The 26566-nt window shown below is 26.0% G+C and overlaps 1 protein-coding gene and 2 long non-coding RNA genes across 16 annotated transcripts in view; all 3 read right to left on the bottom strand.

Moving 5' to 3' along the window:
• Nucleotides 1-26566, bottom strand: part of LOC107438072 (uncharacterized) — a 93401-nt gene that overhangs the window by 35584 nt on the left and 31251 nt on the right. For 4 of the 14 annotated variants that reach the window (XM_087163722.1, XM_087163726.1, XM_087163733.1 and 1 more), the window contains exons 12-25: nucleotides 25638-25680; nucleotides 23941-24051; nucleotides 21498-21599; nucleotides 21221-21322; nucleotides 19473-19574; nucleotides 17935-18036; nucleotides 8349-8453; nucleotides 7256-7357; nucleotides 6561-6662; nucleotides 3599-3700; nucleotides 1602-1703; nucleotides 533-640; nucleotides 374-425; nucleotides 120-162 (exon numbers count right to left, since the gene is read on the bottom strand). In XM_087163722.1, the coding sequence (XP_087019848.1) occupies nucleotides 120-162; nucleotides 374-425; nucleotides 533-640; nucleotides 1602-1703; nucleotides 3599-3700; nucleotides 6561-6662; nucleotides 7256-7357; nucleotides 8349-8453; nucleotides 17935-18036; nucleotides 19473-19574; nucleotides 21221-21322; nucleotides 21498-21599; nucleotides 23941-24051; nucleotides 25638-25680 (1278 nt within the window). The remainder of the gene's footprint in view (nucleotides 1-119; nucleotides 163-373; nucleotides 426-532; nucleotides 641-1601; nucleotides 1704-3598; nucleotides 3701-6560; nucleotides 6663-7255; nucleotides 7358-8348; nucleotides 8454-17934; nucleotides 18037-19472; nucleotides 19575-21220; nucleotides 21323-21497; nucleotides 21600-23940; nucleotides 24052-25637; nucleotides 25681-26566) is intronic. The other 10 variants (XM_087163724.1, XM_071185527.2, XM_087163734.1 and 7 more) reach the window with 6 other exon arrangements.
• On the bottom strand, nucleotides 11712-15136 carry LOC147809026 (uncharacterized). The gene is made up of 2 exons (XR_015433689.1): nucleotides 14996-15136; nucleotides 11712-14003 (listed from the first exon to the last, which is right to left on the bottom strand). It is a non-coding gene; the product is annotated as an uncharacterized LOC147809026 (long non-coding RNA).
• LOC147809025 (uncharacterized) lies at nucleotides 15754-16906 on the bottom strand. Its single transcript, XR_015433692.1, has 2 exons — nucleotides 16765-16906; nucleotides 15754-15898 (listed from the first exon to the last, which is right to left on the bottom strand). It is a non-coding gene; the product is annotated as an uncharacterized LOC147809025 (long non-coding RNA).

Here is a 26566-nt window from a genome sequence, read left to right as displayed (position 1 = left end):
AAAAATCGAAGAAAATCTACCCAAAATCATTTTTAAGCACTTAATGAATGACTCTGGTATATGAGATACTTTCAAGCATGCAATTCTAGTAACAATAGGCACTGATAAATTTATCTAACCTTTTCGTTCAAAGGAGTCCTTTGTGAAACATCTGAGGAAAATCTAAAATCAAAATATTTATTCGTTAAAAATATGTTCTGAAAATTCTTTTACATTTTCATTAACTAAAAATATTAAAAGAAAAAAGATATACAATAGCTTTTAAGCTGAATGAAAAAATTTAAAGGAAAGAGAAAACACATAATATAGTTAACAAGTCGAATAAAAAAAAAAGAAAGAACAACTAATATCTAAGAAATTAAATAATACATACACAACTTCTGCTTGAAAATTTTGCTCTATATTTTGCGCTTCAGAAGTTGCACCTATTAAAAAGTGATATAAAAAAATTTAAAATTGGAATACAGTATTTCAACATAAGTATGACACAAAATTTATTTACTGTGAAACCAATTAAGAAAAAATATTCCACCTTTTAAACCAGTCATAGATGATTCAAAGGAAAGTGTAATTTCTGGTAATTCACTAGTAACTGCTTCACAAAAAGTATGTTTTAATTTTACGTCAGATACAGTAACTGCTAATGGAAAATTAAATATTAGAAGAAAAAAAAGACAAAATCTTTAAAAATTTTCTATAGAAAAAATAAGATACTGCTTATGAAAATAATAATGAAGCTCCTTTTTTTAAATGATCTTCTATAATATAAATGACATAGACTAATTGGAAAATTCAGATCCCTGCCAAGTGATGTTGAAAGTTAGCAAAGAGATGAATTGTTCAATTATCCTATAACGTATGCACCAGTTTTAAAGAAACAAATAAGTAAAATTACAAAACAATGAAATAAATTTATAAAAAAAATTGTTAACAGAATTTTCAGATCATTTTTATCTTTTTTATAATTTCCTCCTTGCAAAGCGATATTGACAGTTTACAAAGAGGCAAATTGTCTAATTAGTCTACAAGATATACGTCAGTTTTAAAAAAATTAAAAAATAAATAAAATTACAAAACAATGAAAAAAATTTATAAAACTTTTTTTAAACAAGAATTACAAACGTGTTTTTGTCTTTTTTATAATCTCTTTTACATTTAAAATTTTTTACTAACCACAAGGCAAAACTGCATATTAAGATTTAGGATTTAAGTCTTTGATAAAAATGAATATATCGATCAATGGTAATATTAATAACAGAACTGTCATAAACGGTTTTTGATCTTTTTTTAAATACATATTCATGAAATAAACATAATTCAAAAAAAACAAAAGTTAGTTTTAAAATTATCGGTTCCGTAATGTCCCCAACCTATTCACTGCAAATTGATTTTATTTGAGCATACCTCACATAATGGATAAAAAATAAATAATTTTTAAAAAACATGCAATAAACTCTAATGAAATTTTTTTATGATTAAATAGAGCTGCAATCTAGCAAAGTTATCTAATGTTATCTTTTAAATAATTCAAAGAAACAGAATAAGCATACCTTTTTTTTATTATTATTATTGCTATAGATTAGGAAAATGAATTGGCTTACTTTTCGCATTTTCAGTTGATGATTCAAGCAAAACAAAAGATTTTGGAACATCAAGATCCATTTCTTCCTCTTGTAAACTTGGTTCAGGTTGAGAACTTACAGCTATTTTTTTTTTCATTTAAAGGAGAGAAAAAACAGTATGTTTTACACATAAAAAAATGTTTAGAAATAATCTAAAATAATAAAAAAAAAGTCAGTCTATTTCATAGCTACTAACTCTACCAGAATTTTTGGAAGATTTTACTTTTTTATTTAAAGTGTGAGTTATGAAACCACTCTTTTAGTTTTAAGAAATCTGATTTAAAATAGATATTGGCTACTATTACAATCAAATAGTTTAAAAAATATATAGAAAAAAAAATCCTAAAAGATCAAAAGGAAAAATAAAAAGTCACATATTATTGATAAAACTCTAATCAGAAACACAAACAAAAGAATTCAATCAAGGCTTCAAAATAAAACTATATTTGTTCATCAATTGAGCATTTAGATTTATCTTTAGTTCAGTATGTATACATAAAAACCTTTTTTATTTTTTTGTAGAATAGTGAATGCAATTTAGGTAAAAAAAATAATTTAAAAAAAAAGGCCCTAACAAAACATTAACAAATTTCAGGTCTTTTGGATGGCAGTAAGCCAGGTTCACATCTACAACTTTCATGCTAAAATAACTATTTCCAAAAACAATTTCTACGTGATACATCAGAGCATCGGTGCTCAAAAGTGGTAGTGTTCCGCTTCAGGATTATATGGGTTTTGTAATATAGGACTTTTTTTAAAACTTGTAATAAATACAAGGTTCATAGTAAAGTTCAAAAAAAAAAAAAAAAATGGATTTTCCCAGGTTAATTTATATAAAAATGTAAAATATATTTAATACACAAGAAAAAAAATTTACATAATTATAACATTAATAAAATTGGATTACTTTTAAAAACTACAGATAATTTGTTTAAAACAATAAAATGAGTAGTAAGTTCAATATTTACCACAATATTAAGGATTTAGGTAAAATTATTAATATCAGCAATAAAAATAATCTGATTTTTTTAAAATTAAATAATAATCGATTTAAACATCAATGAAAAAATAAAAATCAATGAAAAAGATAACTTGTTAAGACAAAGATTTTAAGATTATTAATAATTAGTGAGAACTAAAAATACAATCTTCAAAAAGTAATAAAAATATTTTAAGGTTTTAAACAAACTTATACAACACATTCAAATATATGACAATTACTGTAAAAGGGGACTATTTCAAATGATCGAGAAATCAATCTGCAAAAAACTTTGGGTGCTTAAGCTCAGAAATTCAGGTTTTTATTTTGCACTATTTTCTGTTAAAATACTGTATACAGGAGAAAAAAGTAATAATAAATACTAAATTTTATAACTGAATACCATGCACAAACCCAAATTTTTTATTCATTTCAATTACTTTTAATGTGCCAACTTTAAAATAATTTGTTTTAAAGAAACGTGATTCAAAAGCAAAGCTATAAATAAAGTTAACAACCAGCTAGCTTTAAAAAAATCATTTCAGTGATGTTTCCAACCTATTCACCTATTCCAACTTTAAACGAGCATATGTTACATAATAGATAAAAAAAAGTCTTTTTCAAGAAATGAATGAATTTTGAAAACGCAATGAATTCCAATGAAATTTGTACATGATTAAATAAAACTGTAATCTAGCAAACTTTTCTGAGGTTATGTTTTAAAAAATTGAAAGAAATAGAATAAACTAGTTAAAATTGCCACAATACATAATAGAAATCCTACAGAAATTGTTTTTTAAAATATCCTCCCTGAACAGACTAATTAAAATTATTAAATAATTTTTAGGATTTGGGGTTAAAAATGTTCTTTGTACCCACTATCTAAATTTCAGGACCATAGCACAAATGGAAAATATAAGAGAAAGATATAAATACAGGTACACTTACAAACCTTTTCTTTTATTATTATAGATTTAAAAAAAATAGATTGGCTTACTTTTCAGATTTACTAAAGATGATTCAAGCAATACAGAAGATTTTGGAACATTAAGATCCATTTCTTCCTCTAGCAAACTTGGTTGAGGTGGAACAGTTGCACCTATTATTTTATTAAAAAAAAGCAGTATATTTTAAACCAAAAATAATATTTACAAATAAACTTATAATAATAAAAAAAGTCAGTCTGCATTTCATAGCTACTAACTCTTTTAGAATTTTTTAGCTCTTACTTTTATATTTAAAAATAAGTTTTGTGCATATTTAAAGTATAGGTTTTGAAACGATTCTTTCTCTTAAATAATTTGAAAATAGGTGTCTGCAGCTATTACATTAAAATGGTTAATAATTTTTTTTTTTAAAATTGCTTCAAGATCAAAAGGGGAAAAAAAAGATCACTCTTTGACTTTAACTTTGGTTTCCCCATTTTACTAACACATTTATTGAAATCAGATGGAAAAACAATTGTATCACAATCTTATTCCTCTTTATGCTGTGCGATTTTATTTCTCCTCCACTGCAGTTAAACATGAATTGTCAAACACACACAGAAGCTGACATACTAAAAACAGGGATGAGATTAGCCGAAAGGCAAAAAAGCTGAATTTCCACAATAGCAAATTTTACGCAAGCGCAACCCTTTAATAATAAATTCCAGACAGTTTAAGGTAATAAATAATGTGTTGACATACAATTGTGTACTAATCTATTATTATATAAATGATTACATTGATACTTAACATTTAGTGAAAATAAAAATTACCAATTGAAGAAATAAAGCTGGAAATTATATCTTTCCTCAGTTCACATAAGAGACAATTATTACTTGAGAAACTACCTGGTTTAGCAAATTAAAACTACTGAGAATATACATTAATATTTCATTTCTTTTAATAAATACTGTTATGTGATTTATAGCAAATATATCAGTAATATTACTTTTTAAATTATATTGGAAAAAAAAACTTTAACAATGGACCGAATCATTATGTTCATATTATAGTCTAATCTAACTAGAGCCCTTTGAAACATATCAATAACAGTGAAGTAGAAATATATAGTAACTCCTTAACATACAAAAATTGCTATTTTAGTTTGAAAAATTACATGACAATCAGCAAGTGTTAAGATAATTGTATTTTATTTGATAAGAATTTTGCATTTTATAGCATAAATAACAGCAATTATAAATAAAATTTTGATGATGAATTAATTAACTCTTTTCCAAAAAAAAATTAAATTAAATCCCTTTGTAAGTGATTGCTTTTGTTTGCTATATCTTTTATGTTTGCTATATTTAGTCGTTAGTCCATCTTCAAACATCTTGGGACAAATCCTATTTTTTCTTCTTATGCAAGCACAGAATGTAAGTTTTGAATATATTCCCTTCCAGTTTCTCTGATGTTGTATCACTTACATATACTACTAATAATCGTCGTTAGAAAAACAGTCACCTTTATAGTAACTAATTAAAAAAAAAATTTACTTCTTACAAGAATCGCGATAGTTGAGCTTAAAATTGCGTGAATATGAATAACAATTATGGATTTTGAAATCACATGAATATGAAACTAGATATACGATTTTGAAAATGAGAAAATACAAACTGGGATATAGAATTTTTAAAACGCGTAAATACAAATCACGATTCATAATTTTTAGATCGCGTAAATACGAATCATGATGCGTAATTTTTAGATTGCATAAATAAGAATTATGATGCATAATTTTTAGAATGCCTGAATGCGAATCCCAATGCTATATTTCAAAATCACGTATAAATACGAAAATCGATGTTTGATATTATAAACCGCATGAACAAATCAAGACATTGAATTTTAAACTTGCGTGAATACGAACCGCTACATAGGTTTTTAAAAAGGCGTAAATACGAATCACAATATCGGATTTTTAAATCTCGTAAATAAGAATCGCAACGTACAATATTCAAATCGCGTGAATAAGAATCGCAACTCGCAAATATGAAAAGCTATGCTTTATGTTAGATATTAAAATCGTGTGAATAAGAATCGAGATATTAGCAGATTCCAGGCTTGGGACCTGTAAAAGGCTTGTCAGAAGCAGCGTCATTTGAACTACAAAAATCGGATCTATCTGGAGGGCGGGTAAAAAATTCGGAAAATCTTATCTGCTGCGAGTAAAAGGGGAGAAAATAGTTAAAATAAGTAAAAATGAGAAAGGATTGGTAGCTATATAGTTTGAATTTTCTGTTTCTCTTTGAAAATCGGTGAATTTTCTGAAAAAGCGGAATATTTATAAAAAAAAGTGAAATTTTTAGAAAAATCTGCATTTTTGATAAAAAAAAAAAAAAAAGCTGAAATTCAAGAGATAAAAGTGAAAAAAGCGGAAATCCGCTAAAAAGCGGAAAAATCTCATCCCTGAAAAAAGAAGTCATGTTGTACCACATACTGCCTCCTCTTACCTCATTCAAAACAAATGAATTGAAAAACAGGTGCAGTTACAATACTTGATTATTCCCTTACCTTGACTTCCATTATGTTCAAAGGGAAAATAACAGAAATGACAAATGATTAAAAAAAAAAAAGTAGGAAATAATAAGCAGGGGTCTGTCTAGGTTTTTCTGGGAGGTACCTATTTTGTGAAAATTTAGAAATAAATTGTGAAAATTAAAAATTATATTAAAAAAATCAACACAAAAATATGGTAAAAATATGGATATATTGTTTCTTAAGGAATACAAAAATAAAATTTTAAGAAAAAGTATTTTGTGAAATTTTTCCTAAAGTTGAATTTGTGAAGGTTCTGCTGAACAGTAGCAAATTTGGCCTAGACAGACCCCTTATAAGAAATAACAGGGGAAAAAAGGAGGGGAGCTTAAATAACAGGAAAAAAGTAGTAAAAATAGGAGGCCTGCAGTCCCTGCATGGATACTCATACACACAATATTATTATTATAGATTTAAAAAAATTGATAGGCTTACTTTTCGGATTTACTAAAGCTGATTCTAGCAAGACAGAAGATTTTGTAACATCAAGATCCATTTCTTTCTCCAGTAAACTTGATTGAGGTGGAACAGTTACATCTATTTTTTTATTAAAAAAAGTATATTTTAAACTTAAAATAGTATTTACAAATAAACTTATAATAATAAAAAAAGTCAGTCTACATTTCATAGCCACTAACTCTTTCAGAATTTTTAAAAGCTTTTACTTTTTTATTTAAAAATAAGTTATGAATATATTTAAATTATAGGTTTTAAAAACATTCTATTTTGCTTTTAAATAATTTGGAAATAGGTGTCAGCAGCGATTACATTCAAATAGTAAATAAAAAATGTTTTAAAAAAATTCAGAGAAATCAAAAGTAAAGTAAAAAAGTCACATAACATCTATAAAACAACTCTACGCAGGAAAAAAAAGAAAGATAATTATTTTTAGTCATGTGTCCTCCTCTGAGCATTTAAAATAATCTTTAATTCATGGATCAAGAACACAAAAATGCATTTCCTTTCTTTTTATAACAGTGAAAACGATTTGGAAAAAAGGTAACAAAATGCGGATAAGGGCAGTAAGCCAGGATGAAACTTTTGATTTTCATGCTAAAAACAGAATATCTTGAAACCATGCAACAACCTTTTATTTTATTATTATATATAAGAAAAATAGATTGACTTACTTTTCATATTTATAGTAGAAGATTCATGGAAAACAGAAGATTTTGGAACATCAACATCCATTTCTTTCTCTAGTAAACTAGGTCGAAGTGGAACAGTTACATCTATTTTTTTAATTAAAAAAAAAAAAAAAAAAAAAAAAAAGCAGTATATTTTAAACTTAAAGTAATATTTACAAATAAACTTAAAATAATAATAAAAAAAATCAGTCTTCATTTCATAGCGACTAACTCTCTTAGAATTTTTAAAAGCTTTTACTTTCATATTTAAGAATAAGTCATGCATGTATTTAAAGTATAGGTTTTGAAATCATTTGATCTTTCTTTTAAATAATTTGAGAATAGGTGTTTGCAGATATTACATTCAAATAATCAAGAGAGAAATGTAAAAAAAAAAACCCTGAATGATCAAAAGGGTAAAAACAGTACATAACATCAATTAAAAAAAAACTCTATACAGAAACGTAAATACAAACATTCAATGAATAATAAAAATAAAAAAATTCAACGTCCTACAACGTATGAACCAGTTTTTAAATCTTTAAAAAAAAAAAAAAAAAATCTATAAAATTACAAAACAATGAAATAAATTTATAAAGAAAATTGTTAAAAGAATTTGCAAGAGTATTTTTATCTTTCCTAATAGCTAAGTGATGTCGACAGTTTGCAAAGAGACAAATTGTCCAATTAGTCTACAAGATATATGCCAGTTTTAAAACTTTTAAAAAAATGAATAAATAAATGAAAGTACAAAACAATGAAACAAATTTAAATATTTTTTTTTTTACAGAAATTACAAAAATATTATTATTATTATTTTATAATTTCCTTTACATTTTAAAAATTTTTACTAAACACTAACATATAACTGCATCGCAAACTTTTCTAAATTAGCACAATGCATAATATAAATCCTATAGAAAAATTTGTTTTAAAATATATAGACAAGTTTAAATTATTGAACAATTTTTGGCATTGGGGGTTAAAATTGTTCAAAGGCCATCCATAGTACAAAGAGTTCAGGAAATATAAGAGAAAGACATGCATAAACATACAAATCTTTTTTTTTTTCATTGCTATAGATTAATTTGCTTACTTTTCACATTTTCAGTGGATGGTTCAAGCAAAACAGAAGATTTTGGAACATCAAGATCCATTTCTTTCACTTGTAAACTTGGTTCAGGTTGAGAAGTTATACCTACTTTTTTTTTTTATTTAAAGAAAAAAAAAATGGTATACTTTACACATAAAAATGTTTACAAATAAACTACAATAATAAAAAAGTCAGTTTATTTCATAGCTACTAACTCTTCCAGCATTCTAAGGAGATTTTACTTTTATATTTAAAGTGTGAGTTACGAAACCACTCCAAACAAAACCATTCAGTTTTAAGAAATTTGATTTAAGATAGATTTTGGAAATAATTACATTCAAATAGTTAAAAAAATATATAGAGAAAAGTCGTGAAAGATCAAAAGGAAAAAAAAGTCACATATTATCGATAAAATATAAAACTCGAAACAGAAACATAAAAACTAAAATGAAAGCTTTAAAACAAAACATTATTTGTTCATCAATTGATTATTTAGATTTATCGTTAGTTCAGTATCAATACAAAAATAACTTAATTTTTTTTGTAGAACAGTGAATGCAATTCGGAAAAAAACAAACAAACCAAACACTAACTAAATTCTGTTTTTTTCTTTTGACAGCAGTAAGCCAGGTTCAGATCTACAACCTTCATTAAGCATTTCCAAAAACCATTTCTACGTGATTCTCCAGAGCAGCGGTACCGAAAAGGTGTTCCGCTTAGATTAGATGGGTTTCGTTATACCTCTATCACACGAGAGAAAAATATGTGCAACTGCAAGTGTAAGTGAAACTCTAAGCGCAATTCCTCCGTTCGCAGTTGCCGAAAGGGTTGCTTAATTGCCTGAACGGTTGCATGTAATTGGGTTACCATATTTTGTTATTTATCTTTACTTTTGGCTCATATTTTATTTTATCATATCATAGTTTCTGAACGATGTTCGTAAAGGGAAGAAAAAGAAATCACAGACGCTGTAGAATATTGATTGATTTTGATTTAATTTTTTACATTTGTATTTGTGTTAAGTCTTTTTTTCAGCAGCAAATTAAAATTCTAAAAAACTTTATTTCCCCAATAGTGAAGTAGCATAGTATAAAAAGGATTATGATTTCAACCTCATAATATGAGATGATATTAAGATATCATTGAATTTCATGCTGCGTCCCTGAAAGGATAAGGGGGTGAAAGGGAGATGGACTTAAATACATGCTGCGTCTCTAAAAGGATAGGGGGGTGAAAGGGGATGGACTTAAATACTATCTAGAATTTTGACAATTTTTTTTTATCTTGATTTGAGTGACTAAGGTATAAAACATGGTGCGTAGCGTTTTTGAAAAGTGCTTAAAGGTGCTTATTTTCGATTTTCATTTTTTAAAGGCCCTTAAAGGTGCTTTTCTTAATGGGTGTTTTTAAAAGGTGCTTTATTTTCCCTTTTCGAAAATGAAATTTATGAAAAGGAATGTCGATTTTCGCCACGTATTATGTAAAAACGTGCTTTTCACATTTTTCTATTTCACGTTTTCAGAATTCATTCAACCACGATCAATTTCAGCGTATCGTCAGTTCATAGCGTATGAAAGCACCAATCATTTTACTGGTTTGGTGAAGTACTTGCGAGTCCGCATGTGCGTTTAGTGAGCTGGGTTCGGTGAGATCCTTGCTTTCTCATGTGCAACTCTGCTGTATTTTGCAAGATATTCTCAATTTCAGGCTTTATTTTTCACCCTCTGAAATCGAACCGAAAAATCTCTTGATCATTTTTTAATGGCTAATATAATCAAGAAAAGAGTTCTTTGTCAAATTCTAGTTATTTTATCATGATCATGTGAAGTCTGAGATTTATTTTGCATTTTGTCAATTTACATAGTGCTTAAAAATATTTTTTGTGCCTAAAATGTTCTTAAAAGTTGCTTATTTTTTGTTGAATTTGTCTCCGCACCCTGTAAAAGCATAGTTTATTTATATATATTTACTATCTAACGTGCTAGCTAGGCAAGTGCGGTATCGTTATCTATGTATACGCTAAATCGAATGAGAATAAAAACAAGCTGTCTGATTTAATAGTTTAGCTACTCGAAAATTTATAAAAGTTCCATGTGTAGAAAGGACAATTTTATGACTTATACCATTTTATGCAACTGACATTGCTATCTAAACAAGTAAGGCATTTCTTCAAATTTAATTTTTTAAGCTTAATTAAAAAACATAGTCCTTTGAAATAATTCTTTAGAAGAAATGAGGGTTTAATGTATGAAATATACAATTTTTGACTTTCCTTTTGCTCATAAAATATTTATAACATCAAAACTATTAGTTCTATCAAATCAATTCTATTTTTTTAATTTAGTCTAAAAAATACATAATAAATAATATCTATACTACTAATGTCTATACTACAATGTGTCAGAATTTTATTGTCATCAAATTAATTTACATTGCATTAAGGAATCATCACGCCCGGTGGCTGAGCTGTAGCTCTTCACGCTGTCGTGCCATAGGTCCCTGGTTCGATCGTCGGGCCGAGCCACAACCACCTAGAGTAGAAGGCCTGGGAGCTTGTTTGTGACGTCACGATCAGAAGGCAGAAAAGAGCGTTGCTGTTTTCTACCTTCAAAGTGATCAGAGGAGGTTGTGAAGATATGAGGATAGTCGATTCCTTATTAGTTTTATTCGATTTATTGTTTTTTCTTTCATTTTTATAAGTTAAAAATAAGAATCAAAATTTTTTATGATCTAAATAATTGTGTATATATAATCCTTGCCTTAAAATAATAAATTTAAAATGAGCCAAAAGACGGAAAAAATCATGATGAAAAATAAATAAATTAACTCAGTAATAAATCTTAGATTAGTTTTTAAAATTTTTTTTGGATTACTTTCATAAGATTTAATCCAAACCTTTTTTTACGAATAAATTTCTATTTTAAACTATTTTAAGAGTAATCAATCATATTAAATAAATATCAATTGATTAAAAATAAAAATATTTTCCTAAGAATTGAAAATTATTACTTAACATTCATTGATGGAAACAAAATGTTATTGAAAAGAACACTTAAGAAAATAAAAGCAAATGTTTATCCTTTATAAACCTTTGAAATATTTATAGCCAATTTATATAATTATTCTGAAATTTTTTTACTTACTGCAGTAAATTGACAAATTAGCATCTGTCGGTCTAATTTCTTTCTATGTTCTTCTGTTTTACATACATGTGTTAAAAATGATTTTATGTGAGTTATTAAATAAGCTGAATCATTACTTTGATGATATAGACTAGAACATTATGAATGAGGTAATTAAGTATATGAAGATTAATTTTATCATAAAGTATAAGTATGCTTTAAAATAATGACACAAACATATATATAGAACAAAATCTTTATTTAAATCAGTGAAGAGAAAATATGTATACAAAAGCAAATAAAATTTTTAAAAATTTTATTTTCAAACATATATCAATTATTATATCATTACTTGCAATTTCAAGATTACTATACTTCTGAAGAAAACATTGTAATTGTCATATATTTTTAAATGACCAAATTTCCAAACATTTTATTTTAAAACATAACGCCATATGACAAACAAAAATTTGGAACCTTGAAAATTTTTTATTTTATTAATATAATTTCATTATAATCATGCTTGCAAGTTGAGGAAAAAAGCCAAGATTGAAATTTTTTTCTGAATAAAATTTCCAACTTACCACCTCGACATACAAGACATATGCAAAATATCTAGAAAGCTTTACCATAATATATCAAATTTATATACTGAACAAAAAATATTTGTCAACCTCTTCCTTTAATAAAATAACAGAAACATAAAAAGTACACCAGTATAAATAATGAAAGCAATTTTTACTTATTAAATTATATCATTACTTGCGATTTCAAGATTACCACACTTCTGAAGAAAACATACTGTAATTGTCATATATTTTTAAATGACCAAATATCCTAACATTTTACTTTATCAATATAATTTCATTATAGTCATGGGTGCAAATTGGGAAAAAGGTCAAGACTGAAAATTTTTTCTGACTAAAATTCCCAGTACATATACCACCTCGACATACAAGACAGCAAAATATCTAGAAAACTCTACCATAATACATCAAATTTATATACTGACCATTATCTATTAATCTCTTCCCTTAATAAAATAACAGGAGCATAAAAAGTACACCAATTAAAATAATGAATGAAATTTTTACTTATTAAATTATATCATTACTTGCAATTTCAAGATTATCACCAGTATCTATACTTCTGAAGAAAATATATGGCAAATGTCATATATTTTTAAATGACCGAATTTCCAAGCATTTTATTTTAAAATATAACCCCAGAAAGCAAACAAAAATTTGGTAAAAAAAATTCATGGATAATTCAAAATATCTGCTTACATACTGTATTTTACCGTGTATGTTAATGAAACAATCTTTTACGAAAATGCTGACAGTTGATAAAACTGTTAATATACTGTAAAAGTAAAACAATAAATTACTAATGATTGTACAGCAGGCAAATGTATAGCCCTACATTTTATTTTAAAACATAACCCCAGAAGGCAAACAAAAATTGGCTAAAAAAATTTCGTGGATAATTCAAAATATTTGATTACATACTGTATTTTACCGTCCATGTTAATGAAACTATCTTTTTTGAAAATGCTGATAGTTGATAAAACTGTTAATATACATGTAAAAATATAACAGTAAATTACTAATGATTGTATAGTAGTTATTAAATACTTTATCATATATGAACCATTCAAATTACCCGACACTTTTGCTCTGGTAACAACATATTTTAAAAACTTGTTGTTTATTCGAAGGAAGAAAATGAAAAAGGATAGTAAATTAAATAAAATATTGAATGAAATGCAGAAATTTCTATACATAATCTAAAATATTCCACTTACTTTTTAAATACCATTCTATACTTTAAATTAAATCTGGAGTTAAATAAATTGTCAACTAAATTTTCCTTTTCGAAAAAAAAAAAACACAAATATCTCGTACTTATGGAACTTTGAACTATATTTAGAGGATGATAAGAAATATATACTAGTGAAAACAAAATTGTAGTTTTCTTATGAGATGTACCACAAAATATAATGTAAATAATGCAAGTAGTTGCCTTACATCACCCAATAATTAAAACTAAGTTAAGTTTTAAAAGTAAACAAGAAGTTCATGAAAAAAAAAGACTATTATTTACAATGCAGTTTTAAAACTTTTAAACATTTTAGATTAAATTGAAGCTTTTAATTCCTATGACCTTCCTATTACTTATTTTACAATTTATGATAATAATTAAATATTTATTTTTAAAAGTCTTGACGTAATTAATCATTTTACAATAAACAATAATAATTATATATTTATTTTTAAAAGGGGTGATGAAAAACAATCTACTTTTGGAAAGCAAAAGTGATAATCCTTGTTAATTTAAACATTACAATAAATCTTTAGAAATTTAAGCAAATATTCTTAGTTAAAAACAAATTATAAATATTTTTTGCATAAATGAATCACATAACAATAGCTGCAGCTGTGTGTCTTGGAGAAACCAAGATACTGACTTTTTAAGATTATCATCATAGTTCCCTGGGCACAAGATAAAGCAACAAACTTAAAACCACGCTTGATGCCTGAAAAATAAACAGACATTAAGACTCATGGCTGAAACTAAAATATTAATTTATCAACATCTACCTTAATTTGTCATTGGAATAATGAAAATCAAAAAAAAATTGTTTTACTTCCCAAAAAATATGTAAAAAAATTTTTCTTAGTCATCCGATTCTTAAATAAATTTTCTTAAGTTTTGGTTAACATAAATGAAGTTCTGCTGCATATAGTTAACAATCTCTAAAATAAGCGTTCAATGAAATAATTTATTTACTAAAATTTTCTTGATTCCAAATACTTCTTCTAAAAGTATTTTAACAGCACGCAAGAACTATTAGTAAACAATGACACCAAACCTTGATATAGTATTAAAAACTAATATTTTTATCCCCAAATATTGGTACATTTAGAAATTCTTCTATATTAAAATTCTTCTCAGGCATATTAGATTTAGTAGCTAAATATCAACAAATGTAAATTCTATCAATATTCATAAGCTAAACATATCTGGTACTTTTTACTAAAATGTGTTTAAATTTAATTACTACCAATTACTAAAATTAATATATTTTAATATGCATTCTATAAATCTATAATTCAAACATACTGCAATGTATAATTTATAAATTAAGATATATCACAATTCTAGGGCTATTTAAAATCTTGAGCAGAAGCACAATAAATATTGTACTAACAATTTCTAAGTCCGCTTAGTTTCATTTAAGATGCTTTAGCTCATGAAGTATGAATAAAAAACACAATCGAATGCTTTTGTAATTTTATATTTGAATACTAAATTAAGTTATTTCATAATTCAAATGCAATTAGATCAGGTAACACGTATAAATACATTAGAGACTCAAATAACGAGTCACAACATAACAACAATTAAAGTTAAATTAAATACGTAGTTTCAATCTGAATTCAAACTTAATTTACAACATATTAGAGATAAATATATTGTTATCAAACATAACACTTTAGTAAAATAAAAATAGCATCTTTTACTTACTTCGATATCTCTTTAATCAAACTTTATATGTTGACAACATTCATAGTAATAACGTTTACGTCCACGAATGGCGTTCTCACCGAGGAGCTACCCGCCTACAGACGCTACCTTCTGATCGTGACGTCACGGGGTTGAAGTCGCTCAGCCAGCAGGCCTTGACCTTCTAGTAGGTGTTGGCCGAGCAAGGTTGACTAAGCCTTTCATTCCTTCAGTGGGTCGATAAATGAGTACCAAGCATACTTGGGAGCTAAACACTGGGGGTTTCACGTATGGCTGACTACCTAACCGGAACAAATGCTCCTGCATCCCAGAGCCCAAAGGTCAAGAAAACTGAGATGGGCACAGAAGGCCTTGGCCCTCTGTGGGCTGTGCCGCTGAGTTTAGTTTAGTTTTTAAGGGATCATCAATTTTATTCATTTACACATTGCATATCAGGAGTATCACTTTTATGAAAATTATTTTTTCCAATTTCTTAGTAAAATTGTTTTTTAAGTATAAGAGGATTTTCAATGTCATACTTACAATTTATTATTGTAAAATTTAAAACATTCTTTATTGATATGAGATAATTTAATTAAAAATTATAGGATTTATTTTAGGACAAATTTATTGTAATATACAGTATATAAATTAAAATTTATTTATAACTACGAAAAAAAAAACAATATTTTATTAAGAACATACTTTTTATGTATCATATTATTTTGTTACAGACTTTTACATGTCTTGTTTTGCATTTTAAATAATACACGAATCAATTTAAAAAACAAAACATTTATTGTCAAGTGAAACATTTAGAACATTATTCATTTTCATTTCTTATTTTTTAATTTCTTTCATAAAAACAGTATTGCATCTCTTTCCTTCTTCACCAGACAAACATTACAGGATTATCCGAAATATCTGAAATAAAAGAAAGAAATCACTTTCATGATAAAATTTTACCAACACATTATTAGAATAAGAGAGATTAAATACCATTAATTTGAGATCATTTAAGTCCTTAGGTATCCCTTTTACACTTATTTTAAGTTTGACAGATATTTTGATTAGAGTTCTAAGATTTATTCTATACACTAATGAAAGATGGCAGGTATATTTGGTTTTGTAGTTCTTATGTTTGGATTGAAATTTGTTTTAAAAATAGATTGTATTTATGATCGAAGACTATTAAAAATTTATGTATATTGAAAAATTAGTAAGGTACACTTACATACTTACTGTCATTGTAGAAAAGCTAAGTATCAAAATATAAATGTGAAGTATAAATAAAAAGTAAAGTATCATTAGTAAATCATCACACACACAAAAAAAAAAAAAAAAAAAGAATTGAGGGGATGAATGTAGAAACAGACAAGGAGATTGGAAATTTGCATTTTAGATTTTCAAAAATTAAAAGAATTCTTAGGGAAGAATAAAATAATTAATTCACAAATAATTATAATAATAAAAAAATTTCAAATAATCGGACACATGCTTTTACAATCAACAGTAATAAAGTTTAAAATTTGAAAATAAAATTTGAAAATAAATTATTATATTTTATGTTATAATAATGTAACGAAGTTTGGCGAGTTGCTTGGCGAATATTTCAAAGTAAAGCTTTTCGACAGTATAAATCTTTACATATATAAAAATAGAAATTATTTCCATTTAAAGTAATTAAAACTTTGATCGGAACAAATTATAATAAGTTTTAATTTTATTAGCTTAAAATAAATAAATATTTTAAAAGAAAATTTATCTAGAAAATAGTGTACTATACTCACCGATACTAAAATGATGTGCAGGTTCCTGTTATGGTAGTACATCAACTGCATTGAGATGGTTATTTCATCGTGTGAAAGTATTTTTAATGTTTTGATTTTAAAGAAAATGTTATTATTAAACTAAAAAACTGTTCCGTTTCGTCTATAAAAAAATTTCATCCGATCATACTCTTCACCAACGTCGCCGCCATTTTTATTTACATTTGTATACGTCATCACATAAAATTGAAACGTCATAAAAGCAAACGATCTGATTGGTTCATGAGAGAAATTGCCTGAACGGTTGCAGATATTTCGTGCAACCGTGATTTCTATATCACACGAGCAATTTTTGGAGAAATTTCACTTACAGTTGCACTTACACTTGCAGTTGCACATATTTTCTCTCGTGTGATATAGCCATTAGATAAGATTTTTTGCTAAACCTGTAATAAACACAGGGTTCAGAATAAAAAAGAAATTTTTTCCTTGACTTTCCCAGGTCAATTTATATAAAAATGTAAATAAACTTTAACACAAAACAAAAAATAAATAATTATAACATTACTTAAATAGGATTACTTTTAAAAATAACAGACAATTTCTTTAAAACATTAAAATAAATAGTAAATTCAATATTTACCACAATATTAAGGATTTAAACTAAATTAGTAAAATCATCAATAAAAATAATCTGATTTTTTTAAAAATTAAACAATAATTGATTTAAAACACCAATGTAAAAAAATCAATGAAAAAGATAATTTGTAATGATTTTAAGATTGTTAGGGAAGGATATGTTACATAATTTGATCAAAAATAAATCCTTTTTAAGAAACGAATGACTGAATTTGAAAATGCAATGAGCTCCTATGAAATTCGTTTATGATTGTTTATGAAATATAACTGTTATCTAGCAAATTTCTCTGATATTATCTTGCAAATAATTGTAAGAAACAGAATAAACAACAAATTAAATTAACACAATGCATAATATAAATCCTATCGAAAAATTTGTTTCAAGATAATCAGACGAATTAAAATTATTGAACAATTTTCAGCATTATGGGTTAAAATTGTTCAAAGGCCATCCATAGTATAAATGGTTCTGAAAATATAAGAGAAAGACATCCATACACAAATCCTTTTTTTTAAAAAATTGTAATAGATTAAGAAAATAAATCGGCTTACTTTCCACAATATTATTTGATGATTCAAGCAAAACAGAAGATTTTGGAACATCAAGATCCATTTCTTTCTCGTGTAAACTTGATTCAGGTAAAGGAGTTATGCCTATTTTTTTCATTTGAAGAAAAAAAAAACAATATATTTTACACATAAAATAAAAAATTCCTGAAAGATCAAAAGGACAAACAAGTCACAAATTATTGATAAAATATAATACTCAAAATAGAAACATAAAAACTAAAATTCAATGCAAACTTCAAAACAAAAATTTATTTGTTCATCAACTGATCATTTAGACTTATTTTTTACTCAGTTGATGAACACGTTTAAGTGAAGGCTCAAATGTGCGATTGAAAATTTTTAAGTGCATAATAAATAAAAGAAGAAAAAATGAACTGCATGGATTAATTAATTGATTTGTTACAAATTTGAATTTGCAACACGATTTCTAGAGCAATCTATCTTTTAAACTTTTGAGATTTCAGTTTTTTTTTTTTTATATATAATATTATCTGATTGAAATTCTAGCTGTAGCCAGTCATTATCGAATTTTTTTATTCTCAACAAGGAATGAAGAAATCAGAAGCATTTCTTTTCCCCCGTTGATGGGCAAGAAAAGCATCTTTTGAAACTAATTCTGAACAGTAAAATATATCTTTTGAAAATTTCTGCAAAAAAGGAAACCAAATTTTTTTTTACTTCATTATTCTTCATTTTTCATTATTAACAAATTAAAATAGAAAAATTGCCAGCATTTCTGTAACCTCATATGCAGGAGAAAGAGATTAATTGAATATCATTCTAGACGGAAAAAAAATCTTTGGAACATTTCTGGAGAAAAAGAAAACAAATTTATTTTGTATTATTCCTTATATTTCAAAATTCTTTATTTTTCATTATTCTCAAATGAGAAGAGCAGGAGCATTTCTTTCTGATCGCAAGTAAGGCATCTTTGAATATAAATCTGAGAAGAAAAAGAATTTTTTAAAAATTTCTGCAGAAGAAAAAATTAAAAAAAAATTTTTACTTCCCGACACAGGATTATTAATACTATCTAGAGTTTAACTTGGGTTTCCCCATTTAGCTAATACATTTATTGAAATCAGATGGAAAAGCATGTGTATCACAATCTTTTTCCTCTTTATGCTGTGGGATTTTATTTCTCTTCCACTGCAGTTAAACATCAATTGGCAAGCACAAACAGAAGCTGACATACTAAAATCAATTCATGTTCTACAACATTCTACCCCCTCCTCACATCTTATTCAAAACAAATGAATTGAAAAAACAGGTGCAGTTGCAATACTTGATTATTTCCTTTCCTTGGCTGTCACTATGTTCAAAGGGGAAGTAACAGAAATGACAAATGATTTTATAAAAAGAAGAAAAAAAGTAGGAAATAATAACAAATATCAGGAAAAAAAGGAGGGGTTCTGAAATAATAGGAAAAAAGTAGTAAAAATAGGAGGTCTGCAGTCCCTGCATGGATACACATGCACACAATATTATTATTATAAATTTTAAAAAATAGATTGGCTTACTTTTCGGATTTACTAAAGCTGATTCAAGCAAGACAGAAGATTTTGTAACATCAAGATCCATTTCCTTCTCTAGTAAACTTGATTGAGGAGGAACAGTTACATCTATTTTTTTTATTAAAAAAAACTATATTTTAAACTTAAAATAGTATTTACAAATAAACTTGTAATAATAAAAAAAGTCAGTCTACATTTCATAGCTACTAACTCTTTCAGAATTTTTAAAAGCTTTTACTTTTATATTTAAAAATAAGTTATGTTATTTAGATTATAGGTTTTAAAAACATTCTATTTTGCTTTTAAATAATTTGAAAATAGGCGTCAGCAACGATGAAATTCAAATAGTCATGAAAAAATGCTTTTAAAAAAAATCCACAGAAATCAAAAGGAAAATAAAAAAGTCACATAACATCTATAAAATAACTTTACATAGAAACATAAACATATATATTTTTTCAGTTGTAAAATGATAGTCGGACTGAGCAGGAAAACAGACACAGGGAAAAATTGTTCACCGTGAATAATTTTAAATCATTCATTTTTTGATTTATCACTGAGAACTAATGGTAATCAAAACAAGTTGATCACAATTAGGAAGGATTTTCATCGCCTCCTCACTAGCACCAGTTGTAAACCCGCAAGAGACTTTCCACTGATTGCTGATTCCGACAGGGTGGGCGAAACCGAACGACGAAATCCAATCTCCAGCAGTAATTCCCACAGCAGCAACGGTAGTGACTCATGGAGGAAAGTCCGGACATTCTTCTGTTTTATTCTTTTGGCCTCATTTTCTTCTTTTCAGGATTAGAAGGGATAATATGTTTCACGAGCATTATCTGTTTTAAGAGCAATGTCAATTCAGCATCAATTTCATCATTCAGCCAATTTTATTTTTGTTTTCATTTTTGAATTATATTTTGACAAAAGAAAGATTATTAATTCATATCCTGTGCCAGTTTCCAACAGGCTTTATAATCCTGCCGGCTTGTTAAATGATGCAGTGGGATTGAGCAGGAAAACAGACACAGAATTTTAATGAAAGCACAAGAATTTTATTAGATCATTTTCAAATGGATGACGAGCGAAAAGTGAAGTTAACACCATCGATGATCAGTCTTTCTGGTAGGGAAAATCTTGTGAAAAATCCGAAAATGTCTCTATTTAGGGAAAAGAGGGAAATCTTAGAAATTACTATTGGTTTATGAAAAAGGTCGTGTGATTCCCACAAAGACAAAAAGGAAAAATGTCTTCACTTTTAATTATGCATACTTGAGCCAAAAATAGATTTAAGAACATAGATTTTAAAAGTACGAGAAAGTGTTTTGATTTGGAATAATTAATTAGCAGTTGTTTTATAGCAAATAAATAACATAAAAAGATTAAAGAAGCTTTTTATGTTACATATATATATATTCAGTCCTGTGTCATCTTTTGAGCATTTAAAATAATATTAAATTCAAGGATCAAGAACACAAAATGTATTTCCTTTCTTTTTATTGAACAGTGAAAACGATTTGGAAAAAAGCTAACAAAATTCGGATGAGGGCAGTAAGCCAGGATGACACTTTTGATTTTCATGCTAAAAACAGAATATTTTGAAACCATGCAACAACCTTTTATTTTATTATTATATACATACTATATATATATATATATATATATATATATATATATATATATATATATATATATATATATATATATATATATATAAAAAAAAAATATAAATGAAAAAAAATAGATTGATTTACTTTTCATATTTAGAGTAGATGATTCAAGTAAGACAGAAGATTTTGGAACATCAAGATCCATTTCTTTCTCTAGTAAACTTGGTTGAGGTGGGACAGCTCCATCTATTTTTTTTAATTAAAAGAAAAAGTAGAATATTTTAAGCTTAAAATAATATTTACAAATAAAATAATAATAAATCAGTATTATTTCATAGCTACTAACTCTCTCATAGATTTTGAAACAATTCTATCTTTCGTTTAAACAATTTGAAAATAGGTCAAAAATAAATTGGCTTACTTTTCAGATTTACAGAAGATGATTCAAGCCAGAAAGAAGATTTTGGAATATCAAGATCTATTTCTTTCTCTAGTAAACTTGGTTCAATTTGAGCAGATACATCTATTTTTTAAAAAAGTTATGTTTTACTCATTTTACATGTCAAATAATATTTACAAATCAACTACAATAATAAAATTTTAAAAAAATTAGTCTTTATTTCAGTCTCTACCAGAATTTTAGAAGAGATTTTACTTATATATTTAAAGTTTAATTCGTGAAACCAATTTATTTTTGTTTTAAATCATTTGATTTAAAATAGATTTTGACAACTATTAATTTAAAAAATATATAAAAACTCATGAAAGATTAAAAGGAAAAGAAAAAGGTAGTATAACATCAATGAAATAAAAATCTCTAAACTGAAACACAAAAAAAAAAATTTTTTTTAATCAATGCTTAAAAAAGAAACTTTATTTGTTCATCGCTTGAGCATTTAGATTAATCTTTAGTTCAATATCAAGAATATAGAGAATAGTGAATATGATTTGAAAATAAAAGACTAACAAATCGCTAACAAAATTAGAGTCTTTTTGAAGGTAGTAGGCCAAGATCAAATCTTTGATTTACATGCTAAAATTAGTATATATGGAAATCATTTCTATATAATGCTCTAGAGCAGCGATTCCCAATAGGTGTTCTGCAAAAGTATTATATTGATTCCGAAAGTTGGGATTTTATTAAAACCAGTATTAAATACAGGGTTCATACTAAAAAAGAAGAAATTCATTGCCCTATTCAATATATTAAAAAATAAAGAAAAGAAAAAAATTATAACAAAAATGTAAAATACATGAAATAAAAGAAAATCAATAAATGTAACTATAACATTGTGTAAATTGGAAAGTTTCAAGAGTGTACATAATTTCTTTAAAAAAATAAAATAGAGTGTTAATTCAAGATTTGCCACAATTTTATAGATTTAAATTAAATTATTAAAACTCTGAATGTGCCAATTTTACAATATTTAATTTTAAACAATATCATTAAAAAATACTAACAAATCACTCACAAAATTAAAACCAAAATTGAGTGTAGTACGCCTGTATTACATCTTCGACTTATATGCTAAAATAAGTTTATCTGGAAACCATACTTACTAGATGTTCTAGAGCAGTGGTTCCAAAAAGTTCCACATATGGATTATATGAGTTCCAAAAGGTTGGATTTTTTTTAAAACCAGCAACAAATACAGGGTTCATACTCAAAAAGACTGAGTTTCCCTGACCTTCTCAGGTTAATTTATATAAAACTCAAGGATAAAAATAAATAAAAGAAAAAATTATAAAAAATATTGCATTTAATAAAAATGTAATTTACATTTAATAATACAAAAAAAAAAAAATAAATAAACATTATCATACCATTATGCAAACTTGATTACTTCTAAAGACTCTAGACAATTTATTTTAAAAAAACAAAATAAAGAGTAAATTAAACATTTGCCACAATTATAATGATTTAAATTAAATTATTAAAACTCTTAATGTGGAAATTTTACAATACAGTAGAGCACCGATTATCCGAACCCTTATTATCCAAACGTCCAATTATCCGAACTATGTCCGAATTCGTTCCCCCCCCCCCTTTTCAAGTTTAGAACTTTTTAACTTATCGACAAATCTTCTAAATTCAGAAGAATAAATAATCTCCACTACATTTAATGACCATATTTAATTTACAACCTTTTTAAGCAGTTTTCTTATAGTAGACATACATATAGTTAAACCTACATACCCTTTTAGCCCTCTTAAACTTAAAATTATTTTCCAAGCATGCGAGCTTCATTTTGACAGTCTAGAACGTCAAAATGATGCTGATCCAGTTCAGTTGATTTAGTTAAAAAGAATAAAAGCTGCTCAAAAAAGAGCATCTTCTTTGAAACAAAAGTCTTTGCTGGATTTCTTTTGCAATGGAAAATAGACAAAGAAGGTTTAAATCGGTAATTGACAAAAAAATTCAAAATGAAAAAAAAAGGAAGTAAATAAATGAAAACGATTTTAAAATTGCTGAAAAAAAACTTTTAAACACGCCAGAGCTATTTTAAATAGTACTGCCAGTTCTAAGCCTGGAAAAAGTGAGAAAAGGGAAGTTAGTGCATAAATAATAATCATTTAAACTACTTTCCAATTATCCGAACTTTTCATTATCCGAACCACGTTCGGTCCCGAGCAGTTCGGATAATCGGCGCTCTACTGTATTTAGGATTGGGGGTTAAAATTGTTCTTTGTATCCACTGACTAAATTTCAAGCCCATAACACAAATGGTTCTGGAAACAGAAATATGTGCATACATATACACACACAAACCTTTATTTTTCATACCTTTTTTCAAACCTTTGTCTATAATAGTATTATTACAGATTACAAAAAAAAGAAAGAAAAAAAAAAAAGATTGGTTTACTTTTTGGATTTACTAAAGATGATTCAAGCAAGGCAGATTTTGGAACATCAAGATCAAGATCCATGCTTTTCTCTGGTAAACTTGGCTGAGAAGGAGCAGTCACATCTATTTCTTTTAATTAAAAAAAAAGCAGTATATTTTAAACAATTTGAAGATAGGTATTTGCAACTGTTACATTTAAATAGGTAGTTAAAAAATATATTTAAAAAAAATTTGGAGGTTCGAAAGGAAGAAAAAAAATCATATAACATCTATAAAATAAGAAAAACTCTACACAACCTAAAAACAAAAATTCATTCAATGCTTGAAATTGAAGCTTCATTTGTTCCTTTCCTGAGCATTTAAATTAATTTTTAGTCCTGTGTCACTAATTCAAAAATGCATTTCCTTTCTTTATATAGAATAGTAAAACAGATTTGCAAAAATGTTAACAAAATTCGAGTCCATTTGAGGGCAGATCACATCTTCAACTTTCATGCTAAATTGTATATCTGGAAACTATTTTTACATATTGTTCCACAATAACACCCAAAAGGTGAGCTGCAGAAGGATTACATGAGTTACTAAAGTTGGAATTTTTTAAAAAACAGCAAAAAATATAGGGTTCATAATCAAAAAGAAAAAAAACTTCCTCAATTTTTCTCAAGACTATATAAATTCAAGGACAAGAAGAAAAAAATTTATAACAAAACTATATTTAATAAAAATATAAATTAGATTTAATACAAAAAATTAAACACATAAACATAACCATAATGTCACGTAAATTGGATCATTTTCAATTATTACAGACAATTTCTATAAAACAATAAAATGAATAGTAAATTCAATATTTACTACAATGTTAATGGTTTAAATTAAATTATTAAAATTAACAATTAAAAGAATCTAATTTTTTTAATAATTAAGTAGTAATTGATTTAAACATTCATGTGTAAAAAAAATTATGAATAAGTTAAGATGAAGATTTTGGGAACAGTGATAAGTGAAAACAAAAAGCAAACATTTTATGAAGTACTAAAAATATTTCAGGTTTTTAAACAAAATTTTTTTTATGTATATAGCAATTTCTGTAAAAGTGGGACTATTTTAAATGAACAGGAAATAGATCTTCAAAAAATCTGGGTGCATGAAGTTTTTATTAAATCTCAGGTTTTTATTTTATCTTATTTTCTGTTAAAATACTGTAAACAGAAAATAAAATAATAATAAATATTTCAATTAATCTGGATTGCCTCCTATAAAAAAAACTTAATGGAGGTTTAGAAGAAAAAACTGTAATAGTTTATAGTAAGACTTTTTTTTAAAAAAAAAAATAATAAATAAATAAATAAAACAGGAATTATTATGAGAAAAAAAGCAGTAGTGTAATTAAATAAATTATTAATTATATTTAACTCTTCTTTAATGCCAAAAATCTTTGTTTTCAGAATTTTGCATGAATATTTATTTATGATAAAGATCTGTCCTGAATTAAGCAGAATTTTTCAGCATTTCTGCGACAAACTTGTGTAGCACTTATATCTATCTGTAAGATAGTTTTAATAACAGATGATATATATGTTTTAATAATAAACGATATATATGATTTAATAATAATTCAAGTAAATAAATGTTACTCCAAATAAATGTTTAAAAATCAAAGTAACTTAAAGTATTTTTTACATATAAAAATTAAAATTTTAAAAGGTATTTACCCTTTAATTCTGAGGAAGAACACATCAGATATGAGTTAGAAATCTGAAACATAAAAAGCATACAATTTTAAATTCTATTTAATAGATAATATAATTAATATATTAAAGATAAAAAGCACTACATGAAAATCAACAATACAAATATTAATTTTAGGGGAGTCAATTCAGAAAAATAATGTTTTATAGAATGTGAAAGAATTTAAAATATGAATAAAGATAAATGAAGAACTGCGACCGAACGATAATGAAAGAACTATCAATTGGTGAAATATATTCCTGTTTAGAATTAAATAGCAAAATAGTAGACTGTAAATATAAACAAAAAAATCATTTAACAAAATGGTTAAATACAGATGCGAAATTTATTAAAAATGCCTACAAGACTTTATATCAGGGGTAATTGTGAGCCCAAGTCAAAATTCAGGAAAATTTCTTGAGTTAAAAAAAAAGTTTAAATTGAAAAATTAGAAAGAAATTTAAACAAGTTTTTTTTCTTTTTTCTTAATATTTCTTAGTTTACTTAAAATATATTTAAAATTTTACACATGCCTATACCATTTACACATACCTATGATGACCTGGAGAAATAATTAAAATTTACAAATATGTCTTTCTTTCTTGAGTTTATGATTATAATAACTATTTACTGATAAAAAATTAATATTAATCATGAATATAAGCTTATAAAGTATCTGGCTCTCCCTTACAAACAAATAAAATAAACTGTGTTTTTAAGTACCACCTTTGAAAATTTGATTTCCGGAAACTTCTGTGATCAACGATTTTTTTAAATGTCTGGACCTTCGATTTCCCGATGACTGTTAGCGAAAAATCCAGAAATCCGGATTTTTTTCGGAGCACAATCAGCTGTGTTATACAGTTCTTTTGAGAAAAAAAACTTAAAATATTTTTCCAAAATGAAAATTAAA

Source organism: Parasteatoda tepidariorum, chromosome 5 (assembly GCF_982258835.1).
Source record: "Parasteatoda tepidariorum strain Cologne lab strain chromosome 5, Ptep-v5.0, whole genome shotgun sequence".
NCBI lineage: Eukaryota > Metazoa > Arthropoda > Arachnida > Araneae > Theridiidae > Parasteatoda > Parasteatoda tepidariorum.
Note: the sequence above shows the minus strand (reverse complement) of the source record. Positions and strands in the feature narration are given on the sequence as shown.